We start from the raw sequence: 20,671 nt of genomic DNA, 5'->3' as shown, positions 1-20,671 counted from the left end.
TCTGAATCAGGGTATACTGTACAAAATACTGAAGATGCTGGAAATCTCAAATAAAAACACAAAATGCTGTAAACACTCGAGGGCTCAGGCATGATCTGTGGAGAGAGAAATGGTTAATGATTCAGATTAATAACCTTTCACCAGAACTGGAAGTTGGGGATCTAACCGGTTTTAAAGCAAGTGCAGAGGCAGAAAACAAGTGGGTGGAAGGAAAGAACAAAAGGGAAGGTCTGTGTTGGGTGGAGGGTAAGAGAATTAAATGATGAGGGATGGTGATGAGGGCTGAGCTTTGGGCTTAATGGCCTCATCTACCACTGCTCTTCTGTTATCTCTCAGGCAAGCGCTAGACACACTCTTGGGAGAAACCTAAAACAATGTGCAATTTATGGCGTGAGAGCTTTTTAATTGCAATGAATTGAGAGTAATAAAAGTTCTTGTATATCTGTTACAGTCCATAAATGAGTCGACTGTGAAACGGGCAGGTTTGCTGAGTGACATGCACTTCCGCAGTATTCGCACCAAACTGATGCTGATGTCCCGAAACGAGGAGGCTACGAAACACCTTGAGGTGAGCAGGCTGACTGGAAAATAGGTGACCGGTCTGAGGTTACAAACGTATGCTGAGCCTTGACATTGCTTCCAGTAGCCTAGTGGTTATGGTACTAGACTGGCGAGCTGGATGTTGAGTGCAAACCCCACTCTCTTGCAAAGTATGTAATTGAAACTAAACATGGGCTTGTGCAAAAGCTATTGGGAAAGTACAGCAACTTGCATTTATATTTCAATATGTTTCACGGGGGTCTTACCAGACAGAATTTGACACCAAGCCACATAAGGAGATATTGGGACAGGTGACCAAAACTTTGGTCAAAGAGGTAGCTTAAAGGATGAGATAGAAGTGGAGTTTTAGGGAGGCAATTCCAGAGCTTAGGACCCAGGCACCTGAAGGCACGGCCATCAATGGTGGAGTGATAGAAATGGATGATGCACAAGAGACCAGAATTGGAGGAACACAGATGTTGTAGGACTGGAGGAGGTGACGGGTATGATGGGGCATTGCCATGGAGGGATGAGAATTTTAAAATCAAGGCAGGAAGCCAGTGTAGGTCAACAAGCACAGGGGTGATGGGTGAACAGGTCCTGGTGTGAGATAAGATGCAGAGGGCAGAGATTTGCATGAGCTCAAATCTGAGCTAATGTACTTTAGGGAGGGGAAATTGGTGTGTGACCTCCATCCCGCATGATGTTGTTAACTCTTGATGTCACCCACATCCCAAGAACAAATCTATCTTATTTTAAAAATCCTGTAAGGTGAAGCAGCAATTTGGTGCTGAGTTCATCGCTAATCTGAGAGAATCCAAACAGTTCAGACAGGATCCTCACAACTATCAAGCAGAGATTTTCAGCCCATCATTCGGGGCTGGATTTGAACCCAGGTGCTAAAGGTGAAAGTAGCCAACACTCCTTCATTTATAGACAGTCTGCATATGCTTGCGTTAACATCGTCCCCATGATGAATTATGAGGTGAGAGATGAGAATGCCTAAGGACATGAGGAACAGTGCAGCACTCAATGACACGAGACCCAAGAATGCTTGTTTTTCTTGGGAGTGAATAGCATCCTGCAGCAATCAGCCGGGGCAAGACTGTATTGAGTTCAAATTTATTCCAGCTAAACATGGGATGAGGGTGGTGATTCAAGCTTTTTAACATCTTGTTTGTGTAGATGTGGGGTGTGGGAAAGCCCATACTAAGTTTGAATCCTTGCTGCTATTAATTTCTGACGTTAAAAGCTCTTGGCCATTCTGATTAAGGATTTATCCTCCAGTGAGACAAATGTACTTTTTAAAAAAAAAAAGCCTTTTGCTGACCTGCCTCAAAATTCAAGCAGGAGGACTTACTAGTGAATTAGAGAGAGAAGCACACACAAGTCTCTAGTTGTCTGGACGTCAAGGGTTTGATTGCCAGGATTTGAAGGCTGCTTAATAGGGCTCCAGAGTGTAGTTCGGACACAGCTGGGCTAATTCACAAATTGCAGCTTCTAGAGATACATCTCACAGGCAGAGGGAGCAGCAGAAGGAGCATGACCAAGGAGAAACATTGATGTATCAAAGTTGAGGATGTTGAATTTCAATTCCCTGTCTCTCTGGACTCTGAATTTAAGCAGCATGGTGTTGGGTCAAGTGTTTACCACAGGAACAATCAATTGGCTGAGTCTCAATCTCCCCCTCTCCAGACCACCAAGCAACTGGCAGCTGCATTCCAGGAGGAGTTCAGTGTCCGTGAAGATTTGATGGGCCTTGCAATCGGAACACATGGTGCCAATATTCAGCAGGCCAGAAAGGTTCCTGGGGTGACAGCAATCGAACTGGATGAGGACACATGCACATTCCGGATATATGGAGAGGTAAGCTGTAGGAAGGCTGAATTCATTACAATCTGGCTACTGCGGTTCATGACTTTTCTAATTAGTAACACAAAAATACAACAAACGTTACATAGATTTATACAGGACTAGAAGTACAGCTCATTCTGAAAGAATCATACAGTATTGCAACGGAGAAAGCAGCCATTCAGCCCATCATGTCTGTGTCAGCTTTGGTATAGCTATCAAATTAATCCCATTTCTCTGCTTTTTTTCCCCCATATTTCTGTAAGTATTTTCCCTTCAAACATTTATCCAATTCTCTTCTAGAACTTAATACAGAATTTCTTTCCATAACCCTTTCAGGCAGTGCATTCCAAGTCATAACGCACTTCCTATATAAAATTTTCTCATGTCGAATCTGGTTCTTTTGCCACTTATTTTATTTATTTATTTATTTATTTAGAGATAAAGCACTGAAACAGGCCCTTCGGCCCACCGAGTGTGTGCTGACCAACAATCACCCATTTATACTAACCCTACAGTAATCCCATATTCCCTACCACCTACCTACGCTAGGGGCAGTTTACAATGGCCAATTTACCTATCAACCTGCAAGTCTTTGGCTGTGGGAGGAAACCGGAGCACCCGGCGAAAACCCACGCAGTCACAGGGAGAACTTGCAAACTCCGCACAGGCAGCCACTGCGCCGCCCAAATCTTCAATCTTTGTCCTCTGGTTACTGATACTCCTGTCACTGGAAACAGTTTCTCCTTATTTACTCTCATCAAACTGCCCCCCATGATTTTGAAATCTGTTAAATCTCCCCTGAGCCACCACATCTCTAAGGAGAGCAATTGCAGCTTCTCCAGTCTCCATCACTCAAGTCCCTCAACCCTGTACCAATCTAGTAAATCTCATCTGTACGCCCTCCAAAGCCATGACATCCTTCCTGAAGTCTGGTGCTTCGAATTGAACACTACTGTAGCTGAGGCCTAACAGTGTGTTGTAGAAACATAGGAACTGGAGTAGGCCATTCAGTCTGTCAAGTCTGCTGATCACCTACCTCAATGCCACTTTCCCACGCTATCCCCATATCCCATGATGTCATCAGTATCCAGAGACCTATCAATTTCTGTCTTGAACAGCTTCAGTGATTGAGCTTCCACAGCCCTCTGGGGTAGAGAATTCCAAAGATTCACCACCCTCTGAGTGAAGAAATTCCTCCTCATCTCAGTCTTAACTGGTCTGTCCCTGGTTCTAGACCCACCAGAGGAAACATCCTATCCACATTCATCCTGTCATGCCCTGCAAGTGTGTTGTAAGTTTCAATGAGATCACCCCTCATTCTTATAAGCTACTACTTTGGGCAACTGAGGTGATCTGTTGACATCCTGCATGGTGTTTTCCTCAACTGTCTACTTAAATAGTTGGTTTAAACCAAGTTTCTAGTACTTTCCCAACACACACTTTCTCATGGTTTGAATAATTCTAGAATAAAAAGCTAATATCCATAATGGTGACCATAAAACTACCAAACTGTTGTAAAAACCCATCTGATCCACCAGTGTCCTTTAGGGAAGGAAATCTGCCGTCCAAACCCGGTCTGGCCTATGAGGTCCCAGATCTCAGAAGTGTAGTTGACTCTGAAGTGACCTAGCAAGCCCCCCCAGTTGTATCTAACCGGAAGGTGGAGTTGACACAGCTGGGAGCAGGTCAGTTTTTGTAGTTGCAGTTGGATTATTTAATTTAATAACTAGACACTCACACTCTCTCTCTCTCTCTCTCTCTCTTTCTCCCCAGACACCAGAAGCAGTAAAACAGGCTCGAGGTTACCTGGAATTCTCTGAGAACTCAGTCCAAGTGCCACGCAGCCTGGTTGGTGAGTGTTGTCCTGATCCGTGGTCACAGGTTCCATCTGCAATCAGTAGAATCTTCTCACCAGCTAACACGTGGATCTGTCTTTTATTATTGAGCAGCATATACAGAGGAAAGGCAGGTGGGGGAGAACCAGAATTATTACCCCACCCACCCCTGCTTCACTTCTGCTTTCCATGCTGTAGAAACTTGAGCTTATCATTGTATTCCTACAAAATAATTCCCTGCAGAAAACACATACAGAATTCCTGACTGCAACATGAGAACAGGAGGAGGTCATTCAGTCCCTCCAACCTGTTCTGCCACTCAGTTAGATCATGGCTGATCTGTATCTTAACTCTATCTCAACTACTTTGGTTCCATAACCCTTTAATCCCGTTGCCCAACAGAAATCTGTCAATCTCAATATTAAAATTTTCAATCGTCCCCCAGCCTCGACAGCTTTTTGGGAAATAGATTCTCTCACTCTCCCCTTTTAATCAGTTTGAACACCTCAATTAAATCATCCCTTAATCTTCTGAAGGAATACAAGCCTAGTCTGTGCAACCTATCCTCCTAATTTAACCCTCTTAGCCCCGGTATCATTCTGGTCAATCTGCGCTGCACCCACCCCGCCCCCGCCCAATAGATCCTTCCTGAGGTGCGGAGCCCAGAACTGAACACAGTTACTGCAAATACAGTGTAACCAGAAGTTCATGCAACTGCAGCATAACTTCCACCCTTTGTAATCCAGCCTGATTGAAATAGAGGCTGGTGTTCCATTAGCCTTAATTATTTATACATCTGTCCACTAGCTTTGGAATTTCTGTACTTGGACTAAATTTCTCTGCTCCCCGACGGTTCCTAGCTTCTCACCTTTTAGAAAATACGCTACTCTCTCTTTCTTGGGTTCAGAGTGGATGATCACACACTTCCTCACATTGAGCTTCATCTACCAGTTTTGTTCACTGACTTTATCAAGTCCTTTCTGTTGCTGTACTAATGCTTCATGTGTTTGCTCCACGCAGCCGTGTTTAGTACAGTTAGGGGTTTGACTGCAGGTGTTGCACTTCAACCAGTTAAATACTCAATATATGCAGTAAAACAGGCGCCTATTTATTGAGTGAGCCTAGAGACAGCCCTCTGGGGTCATGCTGAAAAATGGCAGGGCACTTCAGCCTGTGCTGTAGGCCAACAAAGGCTTCTGAATACTGGGTATTTAGAAAAAGCAACTGTTAAAAAGTTTGAGGGTTTACCTAAAGAAGGAATTGTAGCTAGTTAATGCCATTCATGTGTATCTGTTTGTGACACAGGCAAAGTGATTGGCAAGAACGGGAAAGTAATTCAGGAGATTGTGGACAAGTCTGGTGTGGTGAGGGTTCGGATTGAAGGAGACAATGATAAGAGGCTGCCCAGGGAGGAGGTGAGTACTTTTTGAGCAAAGTCCCACTTAGGTCCTGATCGTAATGTTACCGCATTTAAATATTCCATCTGCTTGGAATAATAAAGCAGTGTTAGTCATAAGCATTTTGTTGAGGGCCAGGTTCCCAGCCAGTGACTTGCTCAGAGCTCCCTCTTGATGATGCTGCACCTTGGAGTTACTGGACTTTTCCATAGGGTGCGGAATAAGGGAAGCAAATTAACCCCAGATTCATGAGGCTGGTGTGACTGCATTGAGGGGAACGAGGCACGACGTGTTATCTGGTGGTGTCCAAAGATCCAGAAGTTCACCAAGCATCCTTGGAACCAGATCTGACGCTGCGATGTCGTCGTCCCCAGAATGCCCCCCTGCTACCGCAATGGGCATGAACGGGAGCCACCCTTTCCAAACTGCAGCCTATTGGTGCATTCCACTGAGACAACAGCAAGGTGACCACCATTGTGTGAAGACCCCATTTCTCCCTGGCCCCAAAAACAAGTCAACATGGATCTGAGAAATGTCATCCCAGTCTGACATGGATGTACTTCCTCAGCCAGATGTTCTTTGGAATGCAGTCACTACCGACTGCTGGTCAGCATATCAACAACCCGAGCCCCAATCCCTTCACCAGCCAGACTTTGTAGGTTACCTATCAGTCAGCAAGTACTAGACATGTAGGTAGTGGGCCGTCTGCTTTAGTTTGTTCCTCTCTATCCTGCAGGGCATGGTTCCTTTCACGTTCGTTGGCACCAAGGAGAATCTCGTCAACGCTCAAGTGCTGTTGGAATATCACCTGTCCTACCTGACGGTAATTGTGGGACTGTTTGACAAATTATTGGCTCTGCTGATCTTACCCCGCAGCTTGAAAATGTGGAGGAAGATTCTGGGGTGGTTCAGGGGTTTTTGCCTTGAGAACTGGAAACTGCTGTGTATTTTTGTTTGTGCATATGTATCCATACAATGAACTTTTTAATAGGCATTCTGTACTCTCTTTTATAGTATGTATGTAGTATGTCTCTTATATAAGGGACATGTAAACTGGATGGCTCTTAGAGCAGAGAAGCTGAAAGGGAGATTTAATCAAGGTGTTCAAAATTCTGGTGGGGTTTTGATGGAGTAAATAAGGATAAACTTTTCACTATAGTTAGGTTAGTAACCAGGGGGCACAGATTTAAGATAATTGACAGAAGAATCAGAGGGTGAGATGAGAATTTTTTTTACACAGCGAGATGTAATCTGAAATGCTCCCTGCCTTCAGAAGGAAATTGGATAAAGACTTGAAAGAGGAAATGTGCAGGATTGTGGGGAAAGCAGAGGGAGTGGAATTAATTGGATGGCTCTTTCAAAGAACCAGCGCACAATGACTCAAATGTCTGCCTGTGGCGTATGATACTGTTTTTAAAAAAAAAAATATATGGGTGACAGGCTTGGAACCTAACTGAGCCACATAAATCCCCTAAAACAGGGCAGTAGTGTGCAAGCAAGTCTGTGCACTTGAAGCTGAAAAGTGCTGATTGGTTTTGTGTTGTTGGTGGGGTTGGTCATGGTGAATTGATTTAGAACTATGCATCCTTCCACTCTGCACGCGTGTTTTTTTTTGTGTGACGTTAATTTAATTGCCGGTGTTTGTTTACCCCAGGAATGGATTTCTCCATGATCATCACTTGTGCATCTAAATACAACTCAATGTCATGACCTCTGGCAGTGCTCCCAGGGGAGCTGAAGTGTCTGATTTGGTGCTAGCCTTGTGGGAGGAGAAGCTGCAAAGTGCAGCTCTGTTGAGATGCCATGTCCCCCTCCCAAATCCCTCCCCCACCCCCACTGACACTCAGATGCAGGCATGTAGCCTCCTGTTGCTGCCTGTAATGCTCCGAGATCTTTTTTGACTTTCAGCTGCTCTTGTAGGTCAGAGGCTCCTGATGGTTCATACTTTGCTTCCCTCCCCCAAACTGTGTTTTGAGTGAGCTGCTTGTGCTTGTAACATCCGGGTTTCTGTTTTAGTCATAGTCATAGTCAGAGTCGTACAGCATAGAAACAGGCCCTTCGGCCCATCGCGTCCATGCCGACCGTAATGCCTATCTATATTAATCCCACCTGCCTGCATTAATTCCATATCCCTCTATGCCTTTCTCATTCAAGTACCTGTCCAGATGCCTCTTAAATGTTGCTACTGTTCCTGCCTCCACCACCACCTCTGGCAGCTCATTCCAGATACCCACTATTCTTTGTGTGAAAAATTTACCCCTTTGATCCCCTCTAAACCTCCTCCCTCTCACCTTAAGTCTATGCCCTCTAGTTTTAGTCACCCCTACCATGGGAAACAGACTCTGGCTATCTACCCTATCTATGCCTCTCATAATTTTATATACCTCTATCATGTCCCCTCTCAGTCTCCTTTGCTCCAGGGAAAACAGACCCAGCCTATCCAATCTCTCTTTATAACTCAAGCCCTCCAAACCAGGCAACATCCTTGTGAATCTTTTCTGCACCCTCTCTAGCTTAATCACGTCTTTCCTGCAGTGCGGCGACCAGAACTGCACACATTACTCCAAATGCAGCCTAACCAACGGTATGTACAACTATAACATGATGTCCCAAATCTTGTACTCAATGCCTCGGCCAATGAAGGTAAGCATGCCATACGCCTTCTTCACCACCCTGTCTACCTGTGTTGCCACTTTCAGGGAACTATGTACTTGCACCCCAAGGTCTCCCTGCTCAACAACACTCCCCAGGGCCCTGCCATTCACTGTATATGTCCTGCCCTGGTTTAACTTCCCAAAATGCATCACTTTGCACTTGTCTGCATTAAATTCCATTTGCCAATACCTTGTCCACTTTCCCAGTTTATCTATATCCTGTAGTAACCTTAGACAACCTTCTTCACTGTCCACTATACCACCAATTTTGGTGTCATCTGCAAACTTACTAATCATGCCCCCTAAATTCACATCCAAGTCATTAATATATATGACAAACAACAGAGGGCCCAGCACCGATTCCTGTGGCACACCACTCACTGGTCACCGGCCTCCAATCTGAAAAACGACCCTCCACTACCACCCTCTGCCTCCTATCACCAAGCCAGTTTTGTATCCAATTGGCTAGCTCACCCTGGATCCCATCTGTTCAAACCTTCTGGACCAGCCTACCATGTGGGACCTTGTCAAAGGCCTTGCTAAAGTCCATGTAGACAACATCCATCACCCTGCCCTCGTCAATCCTCTTGGTCACCTCCTCAAAAAACTCAATCAAATTCGTGAGGCATGATTTCCCACGCACAAAGCCATGCTGACTATCCCTAATCAGACCTTGCCTTTCCAAATGCATATAAATCCTGTCTCTCAGAATCCCTTCCAATAACTTTCCCATCACTGATGTAAGGCTCACCGGCCTGTAGTTCCCTGGCTTATCCCTGCTGCCCTTCTTAAATAAAGGCGCAACATTAGCTATCCTCCAGTCTTCCGGTACCTCACCCGTGGCTAACGATGATACAAAAATCGCCGGGGCCCCAGCAATCTCCTCCCTTGCTTCCCATAACATCCTAGGATACACCTGGTCAGGCCCTGGGGATTTATCCACCTTAATGTGCTTCAAAACCTCCAACACCTCCTCCTTTGTAATGTTGATATGCTCCAGGATATCAGTGTTCCCTCCCTAGCTTCCATGACCTTCTCCATGGTAAAGACAGATGAGAAATATTCATTTTAAGACCGCGCCCATTTCCCGTGGCTCCACACATGGATTGCCACACTGATCCTTAAGGGGACCTCTCTACCGAGCTACCCTTTTACTCTTTATGGGCAAAGCTTGCTAATATTTTAATCTGGTGCAGTCAGTCTGACTTCTTTGGAACTTAACATATTGGATCCTAATTGCCAGGATTGAAATGAAAACCAAATACAAAAAAAACTTGCCTTTCTGTAGTGTCTTTCACAACCTCAGGCCGTCACAAAGCACTTTTCAGCCAATGAAGTACTTTCTGAAGTGTATTCACTGTTATAATGTAGGAAATGTGGCAGCCAATTTGCACACAACAAGCTCCCATAAACAGCACGGAGGTAATAACCAGATAATCTGCTTTTTGCTTTGGTGGGGTTGGTTAAGGGGTAAATATCACCCAAGAACGCCAGGGAGAACTCCCCTGCTTCTCTTCAAAATAAGATCATGGAATCTTTAACATCCACCCGAGAGAGCTGGTGGGGCCTCTGTTTGACGTCTCATCTGAAAATGCACAGGTCATCTGAAAGAGTATGATGGGCTGCACCTAAAATGAGAAGCAGCCAACCACTTCAGATGCTGCTAGACCTACCATATGTTCCCAGTAAATTCCATTTCTGTTTGATTTCCCTCACCTGCAAATTTTCTTTTACTAATGTTTTGAGTATTGTGTTTGGTCAGTAGCCAAGTGTACTACACAGTCTGGTACAAAGCTACATGTGATTAGCTGACCTCAGTGAGGACAATGGTGGGCCTCTAGTTCCTGGGTAGGTAGTGGGCAAGTTGATGGGAAAAGAGAGAAATCTGCCAGCATTTCTGATTCTGATTGCTCGTGACCCCTGCCAGTCTCTACTGGAAAATGTACCTTTTGTTTGGTAGGAGGGGGGGTGGTGTTCGGCAGGGTCAGATTGAACTGTTGTCTCCACAGTTAAACAGCTCCATTCCCAGTTCCTGTGTGAGCCTGCACTTGTTGGGTAAAGTACCTGCTGGATGCCAGTGCCATGGAACCATCTGCAGTGGGAGTGAAGGAGAGAAGTCATGTTCACTGCACTTTAAACTTCAATTGGAACTTTTAAAATTCTGCCTTGCTTCACTCCTGATTGTCTCCCTTGGACATGCAGTGATTTTGTCATCAGCGTTAACTGTTTCTAAATAAGAGTATTGTCTTTATTTCCCCAAACCCCAGCTACACACCACCACCACCAAAGAGAAATGGGTGAGGCCTCCTTTTTGGAAGATATGAATAGCACCAATTTAACACCCGTTCTGTTCAATAAACCTGATTGTGGGAACATGTTCACGGGACAACAGCAATAAATCCCTCAGGATATCAAGTGAGCATCCCCTGTTGTAACCTTGGAGACGTGTTGGGCTATGGTGTACAGTGCGGCCCCTCCTTGCGTGAATCCATACCAGTGTGTTCTTTATGGATGCCTTTGTAAATTGCAGCAGCCTTCAACCCTTTCCTCCTGATATTTAAATTATTGAGTAAAGTTTGCTCCTTTTTTAAATCCTGTCTCGCTGTTTAATATCAACATGAACTGCACAATTCTGAAAGTGCACTCTTTCTACAGAGTGCTCTTGACAGTCAATGAAATGACAATACTGCCCCCAGCAGGCCATGCCATTAAACAACAGTCTTAACATCAACCCAACTGGAATTTGTTTTCCATCGATGTTTCCGAAGTATGTTTTTAAATAGCAACGATCGATGTATTGTAAACCTTTATGACTTAATACATTGACTTACTTCAGCGAACGTACACCAAATCTCTGGAGATGTCCCAGGGCATTTTGTGGCCAATGAATGACGTTGAGGTGCAGTCACGGTCACTGTGTGCTTATAACGCCTGTGTAGCGGTGATCATTTTGATCTGTCATTCCTCTAATGAAAAGACCAAATGATTTGTATGATGTGGACAAAGAGGCCATTGACTTTTCCTGCTCCATTTTGAGAAGAGCGGTTTTGAAGCAGTGAGTGGGCTCCGGGTATTCTGAGCTTCGTTCCTCCTTCCGCTGTAAATCCAACAAGAGAAATCTAGTACTGAGGGAATGCTGCGCTGTCGAGAGGTGCCGTATTTCACAAGTGTTAAACCACCTCCCTGTCTGCCCCCTCAGGTGGATGTAAAAGATCCCACAGCCGTTCTTTTGAAGAAGCGCAGGGCAGTTCTGCAAGTATCCTGAGTTAATATTTATACTTTAACCAACATCACTTTATATTTAAACAAAAAAGGATTATCTGGTCATTTATTTCATTGCTACTTGAGAGCTTGCTATCTGCTAATTGGCTGCATTACAACTTTTGAAAAGTACTAATTGGCTGTAATACATTTTGGAATATCCTGAAGTTGTGAAAGGTGCTATATAAATGCAAGTTTGTCTTTTTGACTTCTGGTAAGGGAAAGTGTCTGGGGTAGGGACAGGATCAGAGTGGAATTTGAGGTAGTATCGTGCCGACACTTGCTTACAACTGAAGAATGGTAGTTAGTTGGGCAGAATACTGAAGGACAGCTGGTGACATGGGACTGTACACCAGTGAGCGAGCCTTGCCTTCAGAGGGTAGAAATTATGGCATGAGTGTGTTGAACCGTTACGATTGCTCGTTAAATTTGTTCGCACTTGTTTATATGACTGGAAAACCTGTTGTGGACTTGCTGTGTCTTTGTCCTGCCCCCACCATCTCTTCGCAGGAGGTGGAACAGCTGCGATTGGAGAGGCTGCAGATAGATGAACAGCTCCGACAGATCGGCATGGGATACCGACCCCTGTCCACCCGTGCAGACAAGGAGCGTGGCTACATGACAGACGATAGCACCGCCTCCTCCATGCACAGTTCACGATCCTACAGTGGCCGAGGGCGTGGGAGGCGAGGTACGTGCCTTTTAAATTCATGCTGCTGCTTGTGATGTGGCAGGTTGTTTGACTTTTTTCTTTATCGTGCAGCTTCTATTTTTTTTTAAATTAAGTTATAAACAACAGGGACATTCCTCTCACCACTAAAACTCCGATTTTCATTGCCTCACCACTAGCAGCCATGCTTTCAGCTGCCGAGGCCTTAAGCTCTGGACTTCCCTCCCTAAACTTCTTGGTTTCTCTATCTCCCTTTCCTTTTAAACCTGCCTCTTTGAGCAAGCTTTTGGCCATCTGCCCTAATAGAGTCATAGAGAGATACAGCACTGAAACAGGCCTTTCGGCCCACCGAGTCTGTGCCAGCCATCAACCACCCATTTATACTAATCCTACATTAATCCCATATTCCCTACCTTCGCTCAATTCTCCTACCACCTATGTACACTAGGGGCAATTTACAATGGCCAATTTACCTATCAACCTGCAAGTCTTTGGCTGTGGGGGAAAACCCACACGGTCACAGGGAGAACTTGCGAACTCCACACAGGCAGTACCCAGAACCGAACCCGGGTTGCTGGAGCTGTGAGGCTGCAGTGCTAACCGCTGTGTCACTGTGCTGCCCTCCTTTATGACTGTCAAAGTTTTGTGCAACACTCCTGTGAAGCACCTTGGAATGTTTTACCATATTCAGTGTGCTATATAAATGCCGTCACTGAATTCATTGCAACTCTTATTTCCCCATCTCCTGTCAGAGGTTTCTCTCTAGTGTTGAACAAAGAAAATTACAGCACAGGAATAGGCCCTTCGGCCCTCCAAGCCTGCGCCGATCCAGATCCTCTATCTAAACATGTCGCCTATTTTCTAAGGGTCTGTATCTCTTTGCTTCCTGCCCATTCATGTATCTGTCTAGATACATCTTTAAAAGACGCTATCGTGCCCGCGTCTACCACCTCCGCTGGCAACGCGTTCCAGGCACCCACCATCCTCTGCGTAAAGAACTTTCCACGCATATCCCCCCCTAAACTTTTCCCCTCTCACTTTGAACTCGTGACCCCTTGTAATTGAATCCCCCACTCTGGGGGAAAAAGCTTCTTGCTATCCACCCTGTCTATACCTCTCATGATTTTGTACACCTCAATCAGGTCCCCCCTCAACCTCCGTCTTTCTAATGAAAATAATCCTAATCTGCTCAACCTCTCTTCATAGCTAGCGCTCTCCATACCAGGCAACATCCTCGTGAACCTCCTCTGCACCCTCTCCAAAGCATCTACATCCTTTTGGTAATGTGGCGACCAGAACTGCACGCAGTATTCCAAATGTGGCCAAACCAAAGTCTTATACAACTGTAACATGACCTGCCAACCCTTGTACTCAATATCCCGTCCGATGAAGGAAAGCATGCCGTATGCCTTCTTGACCACTCTATTGACCTGCGTTGCCACCTTCAGGGAACAATGGACCTGAACACTCAAATCTCTCTGTACATCAATTTTCCCCAGGACTTTTCCATCCAGGTTGCTTCCATCCTGTCCTCTGCTACCTCACCCACATGTTCATCTGGAACTGTGGGTGGTGAGCATTGGCAGTGTTGGCCTAGCTTACACACTTAACCCCCTGACTGGGGCTTTAATTCACACAACCAAAGTGCATGAGTGCTACTGCTGAGCCACACTGACACTTGAGAGCGTGGGAAGGAAATGAGAGAAATAAATGGGTTGGGTCTCGCACTTAATTCCTCGGTCAGTTTGGTTCGGAGCGTCCCTTCCATAGTGGATAACCAGGATCTAGTTGTGTCGACTCTTCAATAGCACATTTGGATGGCTTGTGCACAGACGTTCCTCACCTGGCTAATTAGATACAGGTATGAAGAGGTAGATATATAGTCAGAATCTGGTCTTTATCTGGTGCTTGTGTGGGTTAAATTCACTGCAGAGCACTCGCCCTAATGTCCAAATCTTTCTCACCACAGACAACAACTCCGACTTCTCCAATGCTTCCGAGACAGAATCTGAGCGCAGGGATGAGCTGAGTGATTGGTCGCTGGGCCAGGTCGACGAGGATCGGGATCGCAGGCAAGGATCCGACACTAACCGCAGGAGGCCGACTGGAGGCCGTGGCCGAGGGGGTCCTCCCTCTGGTAGAGGTCGTGGCGGAGGTCGAGGTGGTACTTCCTCAATCAGTGCAGGTAAGTTGAGCTTTTTAGGAGTTTTTTTTTAAACCTCCCGAGCTTTAAAGTAGCATTTCTGGATTCTTGAATAGTGTTAACTAAACTGTTATTTAAGAGTGACTAAAGGGCGATTGACATAGTGGGTTAGAAAACTCTTTGTTGCTAGGACCTGTTTCAAGCTTCAGACTGATGGAGTGGCAGACGCTAACGTGAAATGTTTGTTCCCTGCTTTCAGGTGGATGCTAGTCTTCTATAAAGAACACTATTTCAGTCTGCAGAGCCTGTAAAATGTTCTGGAAATATGGAGCTCTCCCCTCCCCTCCCCCAAAAGCTGTCAATGTTATGTGTCATTGAAAATTTCAAAGCTGAGTTAGACTTTGTTAGTCGAGTGTTGAGGTTTAGGGAGCCAAGGCAGAGTAGGTGGAGTTAAAGATCCAGATTGTGATCTAATTGAATAATGGGACATGCTCGAGGGTCTGGCTGCCTCCTACTCCTGTGTTCTGTTCCCCAGTATGGACCTCCCCTTCAGCACAAAAGTTGTCCAAAGTCTGTTCTTTTCCCCTGTTTTTTTTTTTAAGTAATTGTTTTAAAGCAGTACAGTCAGATGAGATTGCCCATCCCATGATGCTTGGAGAGCACTTGTAGCAGATGAGAAGAGATCAAATAACTTGGAGAATTGTTCTTGCGCATAATAACACACTAGAGTGCATGCGTATCACGAGGTCCATTCGAATGAAGGCCCATCGGCTTGTTTGATATCCTTCCTGAATAACAAGCCTGTTAATCCAGTCAAGAGCCTGGATTTATATAGTGTCTTTTGATGTACAAAGCCTACCACTGCTCTTTACAGACTGGGTAATAAGGGGAAATGGAATGCTAAGCTCTGGGATAGAGTTAGGGGGTGGTGCTTTAAGGTTTGGTTAAAGAATTGGGCTTTGTGGAAGAAAGATTTACGTTTCTATAGCCCCGTAACATGGTAGTCAATTTACAAACAACAAGCTCCCACAAACGGCAGTGTGATATGACCAGATGATGTGTGCTTAGTGATATTGATTGAGGGACATTATTGGCCCAGATCTCCCTGCTCCTCTTCAAAATAAGGGGGAATCATCTGAAAGATGGCACCTCCAGCCGAACAATACTGCAGTCTGAGTTCCAGGCTGGATTATTTGCTTTAGTGCCTGTAGTTTTGTATGTTTTAAAGGCGAATAGGCTGCAGGAGTTGGAGAGCAGAGTCTAGGCAGCTGCAAGCCAGGAGACCAAATTGTCCAGGAGGCCCAAATCAGAAGACAAAAGGGCCACCGAGAAAGTAAGTCTGAAGCAGGCCATGGTGGTCAGGTGGAGAGAGATTACAGAGGGACACCGGTGCTGCTTCATCAGCCTTGTCCAATTTCCCTCTGGAAATGCGCAGTACTTTTCTCTGTGGTAACTGTGTGTGTCTGCTCTCCTGTTCCAGTGTTGAAAGACCCCGACAGCAATCCTTACAGCCTGCTCGAGAATGCAGAAACCGATCAAGCCGGTGACACAGATGCCAGCGAATCGCACGCCAACATGAACCGGCGCCGCAGATCCCGCAGACGGCGCACTGATGACGATGCCACCATGATGGATGGGGTTGTGGAATCGGACAATGCGTCCATCAATGAGAACGGTGTTGGTATGTGATGGGCTTCTTCCAGTTGAGTGCACGGATTGCTGGCTGGGGAGGGGGATATTGTACAAGAATTCTACACTGATGGAAATTATAAAATGATACAACACAGAAGGCGGCTATTTGGCCCTTTTAAAGAGCTATGAATTAGTTCCACTTCCCTGCTGTTTCCCAATAACCCAGCAAGTTTTTCCCCTCCAAGTATTTATCCAATTCCTTTTTCAAAGTTGTTACTGAATCTGCTTCCACTGCCCTTTTCAAGCAGTGCATTCCAGATCACAACAACTCACTGCCTAAAAGAAGTTCTCACCACCACCTCTGGTTCTTTTGCCTATTACATTAAATCTGTGTCATTGGTTACTGGCGATCTGCCACTGGAAACTGTTTCTCCTTATTTCCTCTTTATCAAAACCCTTCATGATTTTATTAAATCTCTTGACCTTCTCTGCTATAAGAACAATCCCAGCTTAGAGTCATAGGGAGATACAATACTGAAACAGGCCCTTCAGCCCACTGAGTCTGTGCCAACCATCAACCACCCATTTATACTAATCCTACATTAAGCCCATATTCCCTACCATATCCCCACCTTCCCTCAATTCTCCTACCACCTACCTATACTAGGGGCAATTTACAATGGCCAATTTACCTATCAACCTGCAAGTCTTTGGCCTTGGGAGGAAACCAGAGCACCCGGTGGAAACCCATGCGATCGCTGGGAGAACTTGCAAACTCCACACAGGCAGTACCCAGAACTGAACCCGGGTCGCTGGAGCTGTGGTGCTAACCACTCTTCTAACTACTGTTTCTCCAGTATCTCTTCATAGCTGAAGCCTCCCATCCCTACATCTGAAAGTTAGTCCTTTTCTTAAAAAAAAAGGAGCAAGAGGCAAGGTTAAAGCTGATTGCTGAGTAGTGTTCTCAATCTGTGTAATGAAATGGTGGGGTTTGTGTAACAGGGGAAAGGGTGAGATTGGACTGAACTGAGTCATTGCTTGTCTCCCTCCTCTGCCACCCCCCCCCCCCCCCCAGATGAGACCGAGGGAAGACCCCCACGACGGAACAGGAGTCGAAGACGTCGCAATCGTGGTAACCGACTGGACAGTTCACTGAGCAGAGACAGGCAGCCAGGTGAGTTCGCGAAAATGCAAGCCAGGTGAATACTTGACTGACCATAGAATGATACAGTATGAACACAAGAACTAGGAGCAGGAGTACACTATCTGGCCCATTGAGCATGCTCTGCCATTCAATACAATCCTGGCTGATCTTTGGCTTCAACTCTACTTTCCCGCCCGCTTGCCATAACACTTGATTCCCTGAGAGACCAAAAATGTATCTATCTCAGCCTTAAATGTGTTCAATGGTGGAGCATCCACAACCCTCTGGGGTAGAGAATTCCAAAGATTTACAATCCTTTGAGTGAAGTAATTTCTCCTCATCTCAGTCCTGAATGATCGATCCTTTATCCTGAGATTGTGCCCCCGTGTTTTAGATTCCCTGACCAGCAGAAACAATCTCTGTGTCTACCCTGTCCAGCCCCTTCAGAATCTTGTCTGTTTCAATGTGATCGCCCCCATTCTCCTAAACTCCAGAGAATATAGGTCCATTCAGCCCATCGTGCCTGTGCTAGCTTTTAGAAAGAGCTATCCAATTAATCCCGCTCCTGCTCATTCTGCATATCCATGCAGATTTCTTCTTTCCAAGTATTCAGTTGTCTTTTGAAAATTAATATTGAATCTGCTTCCACCGCCCTTTCAGACAGTGCATTCCAGATCACAACAACTCACTGCATTTTAAAAAAAAATTGTCCTCAACGTCCCCTCTAGATCTTTTGCCAATTACCTTCAATCTGTGTCCTCTGGTTACTGACCCTCCTGCTGCTGGAAACCATTTCTCCCTGTTTACTCTCTCAAAACCTTCATGATTTTGAATGCCTTTATTAAACCTCCCCTTCACCTACTCTGCTGTAAGGAGAACAATTCCAGCTTTTCCAGTCTCTCCACAGAGATCACTGGTGTAAATATTTACGTGGCTGGTTTGTGGGAGAGGCTGCGACAAGTGTAGATGCAAAAGTTCAGGCCCTCCCCCAAAGATATGGCACTGTACATTGATTTGGAACAAGAGCAGGTGACTGCATAATCTGCTCTCAATCCCAGTATAAAAGTGTTTCCATTATGCTGCTTTCTGCTATGTCTCGTTTCAAAAAAAAAAAAATACAACCGGGTGTTTTTTCAAGTTCAGTAATGTGCTGGCATTGGTGCCTGAAGTTCTAAGATACTTGCTACCTCAGTTACAGTGGCCGATTACATTTCCCGTGCCGAGTCACAAAGCCGACAGTGTGTCATGCAAAAGGAGCAATCAGAGAGCGCCCCTGAACCAGAGCCGGAGGAAAAACAACTGGTAAGGATTCTCATTCAGGGCACTCTTCATTGTAACCCTTTCTGCTGCAAGGCCTCTGGACCTTGACTGGTGGCTCGCGTTACTGTATGCAGTTGGGGAAGCCGTGGTAGTGTGTGTGCGCGCGCATCCTGTATTAGTGGCAGAGTTATCAGGATGGGTGGAGAATCAGTAGCTGGATCATAGAACTGCACAGTACTGAAGGAAACTATTCCTCTCATTGTGCCTGTGCTCTCAGGAAGAGCTATCTAATTAATCCTCCTTTTGCTATGGCCCTGCTAATTTCTTTCCTTTTCAAGTATTTATCCAATTCCCTGTTGAAAGTTACTGTTGAATCTGCTTCCAGGGGCAATGCATTCCAGATCACAACATCTTACTGCATAAATAGCTTTCTCCTCACTCCTCCTGGAGTTCTTAGTTCCTCTCTTGGGTTGTTTCAACCCTGGGTCTGACTAGGATTGGAGGGAAGGAGGACTTTTTAAAGAAGTGCTCTGACTGTGAGTTCAGCTCGCTCTAGTGATATGTGCTTCAGCCAAGGATGCTACTAACCTCCACTGCGATGCCTCCTACTGTCACATAGCCTATTAATTCATGCATACATACAGGAAGGTACTTTTGAGAGAGGTGTGTGTGTGTGAATGAGAGAATGGGGAAGAAATGTAGGTCAGGTGTGAGCGGGTTTACCTTGTGGCCATGGGTCGATTTGCAGGCAGCTTCACTCCTCATAGTGCATTGCAAAGTACCAGTGTGTTCTGTCCACCTAACCACAAAGTTTCCAGATGGCAATGGGAAGTTTCCTGGTCTGGTTTCACACTGATCTAAATTCCAGTGTACATTGAGTCTGAGAGCAGCCAGAGACAGAATAGAGGGTACTTGAACCTCAAAGGTGCAGCACGAAGGGAGGATACAGAAGCCATACTGTGGCGATCCTGGAAGCATTGTGAGCTGGTGGGAAGGGGACAAGAGACCAGATGTCCAGGGGGATGTGAAATGCAGTCACTGTGTTTGTGCTTGGCCTCCCTCAGGAGCGAGTGGACCCTAGCGACGAGCCCAGTGCTGTGCCCAACGGCCCCACCAATAGTCCAAATGGCAGCAGAACCAAGACAGCAAGCGGCTCCCAGGACCGCGGGCAGAGCTGCGAGCAAGCCAGTCCCACCATCGAGCAGCAGGCCGTGGTGAACGGTGTTTCGTAAAACGCCGCAGTCTCCACCTTGAATCTCAGTCCCGCTTGCATCATGTTTATTCAATAGTGCTTGTCAAAGCTTGCCAAAGATAGGAACCTGAATACTACTTACAACTACTTACTACTACCCGACTCGACACAGCACTTGCCCTCCCCTTACCCTCCGCACCGGGCAGAGGTTTGAGGGGAGGTGTTCAGACATATATCTGTGTATCTGTTTTTTGACATTTAATTAAAAAGTTCAAGGAAATTAAAAAAAAAAATACACATTTAAAAAAACGCAAAAAAAAACAAAAAAACACATTTAAATAAAGATGTTGTGCCTTCTGACAGTGTAAAAGAAAACTGGGATTTTGTTTTCCGACGGAGGTCAGTGACTGATATATTATATATATTAAAGAGAGAGGTTTGGTTATAGAAGCTGAAGATGGATAGATCAGAATGAGTCTAGTAGAGAGCATGAAGAAAAGGTGTCGGTTACTTAAAGCTGTCTGTTTAAAAAAAAAAATACAGAAAAATCGCAAAAAAAGGAAACTTGAGTATGCAACCACTTCTGGTAAGGAGACACTGTATAAAATGATGCAGTCTGTATTACTTGCACTGATTAGTAAATCAAAAAAAGGAACAACTAATATAACTGGGGGGAAAAATAAAAACCGAATGATTCAGTCATTGCTGGTTAGAAAAGTAGGAAAAACACTGGAAAGGAAGGAAAGAGGAAGAGGAGGAGAATGGGTCGAAAGAGGCTCCAGAGATAGCAGAGGAGAGAAGATTGTCAGGAAGGTTGGAGGTTGGACAAAGCAGCTTCATTTAAAAGGTTAATTTATTTTCACTGTACAGTATTTAAAAACCGAACGCTCCTAAAGCCTTGCATCACACTAACATTTAAGCCTGGATTTCTTCAGTATGAGTGTATGACACTGAGCCTGCGCAGCTGTTTTTGATACTGTTACCCATTGTGCTGCAGGAAGATGGCTGGTGCGTGTGATCATGAGACTTCATAACAGCAAAAATAGTTTAATTTCTTTAAATTACTTCACGGCCCTGGTGACAAAACAT

The 20,671-nt window shown here is 45.3% G+C and overlaps 1 protein-coding gene across 3 annotated transcripts in view; it reads left to right on the top strand.

The window, feature by feature from the left end:
• The window catches only part of LOC137357370 (RNA-binding protein fxr1-A-like), a 42,553-nt gene extending 22,678 nt beyond the window's left edge, over positions 1–19,875 (top strand). For 2 of the 3 annotated variants that reach the window (XM_068023652.1, XM_068023654.1), the window contains 11 exons: positions 452–568; positions 2,236–2,406; positions 4,168–4,246; positions 5,535–5,644; positions 6,363–6,449; positions 12,052–12,232; positions 14,181–14,396; positions 15,835–16,035; positions 17,062–17,160; positions 18,323–18,432; positions 19,455–19,875. In XM_068023652.1, coding sequence (XP_067879753.1) covers positions 452–568; positions 2,236–2,406; positions 4,168–4,246; positions 5,535–5,644; positions 6,363–6,449; positions 12,052–12,232; positions 14,181–14,396; positions 15,835–16,035; positions 17,062–17,160; positions 18,323–18,432; positions 19,455–19,622 — 1,539 coding nt within the window. In that variant the 3' untranslated portion in view covers positions 19,623–19,875. The remainder of the gene's footprint in view (positions 1–451; positions 569–2,235; positions 2,407–4,167; positions 4,247–5,534; positions 5,645–6,362; positions 6,450–12,051; positions 12,233–14,180; positions 14,397–15,834; positions 16,036–17,061; positions 17,161–18,322; positions 18,433–19,454) is intronic. The other variant, XM_068023653.1, reaches the window with a different exon arrangement.
• Positions 19,876–20,671: the final 796 nt, after the last annotated feature.

Source organism: Heterodontus francisci, chromosome 48, assembly GCF_036365525.1.
Source record: "Heterodontus francisci isolate sHetFra1 chromosome 48, sHetFra1.hap1, whole genome shotgun sequence".
NCBI classification, from domain to species: domain Eukaryota; kingdom Metazoa; phylum Chordata; class Chondrichthyes; order Heterodontiformes; family Heterodontidae; genus Heterodontus; species Heterodontus francisci.
Note: the sequence above shows the minus strand (reverse complement) of the source record. Positions and strands in the feature narration are given on the sequence as shown.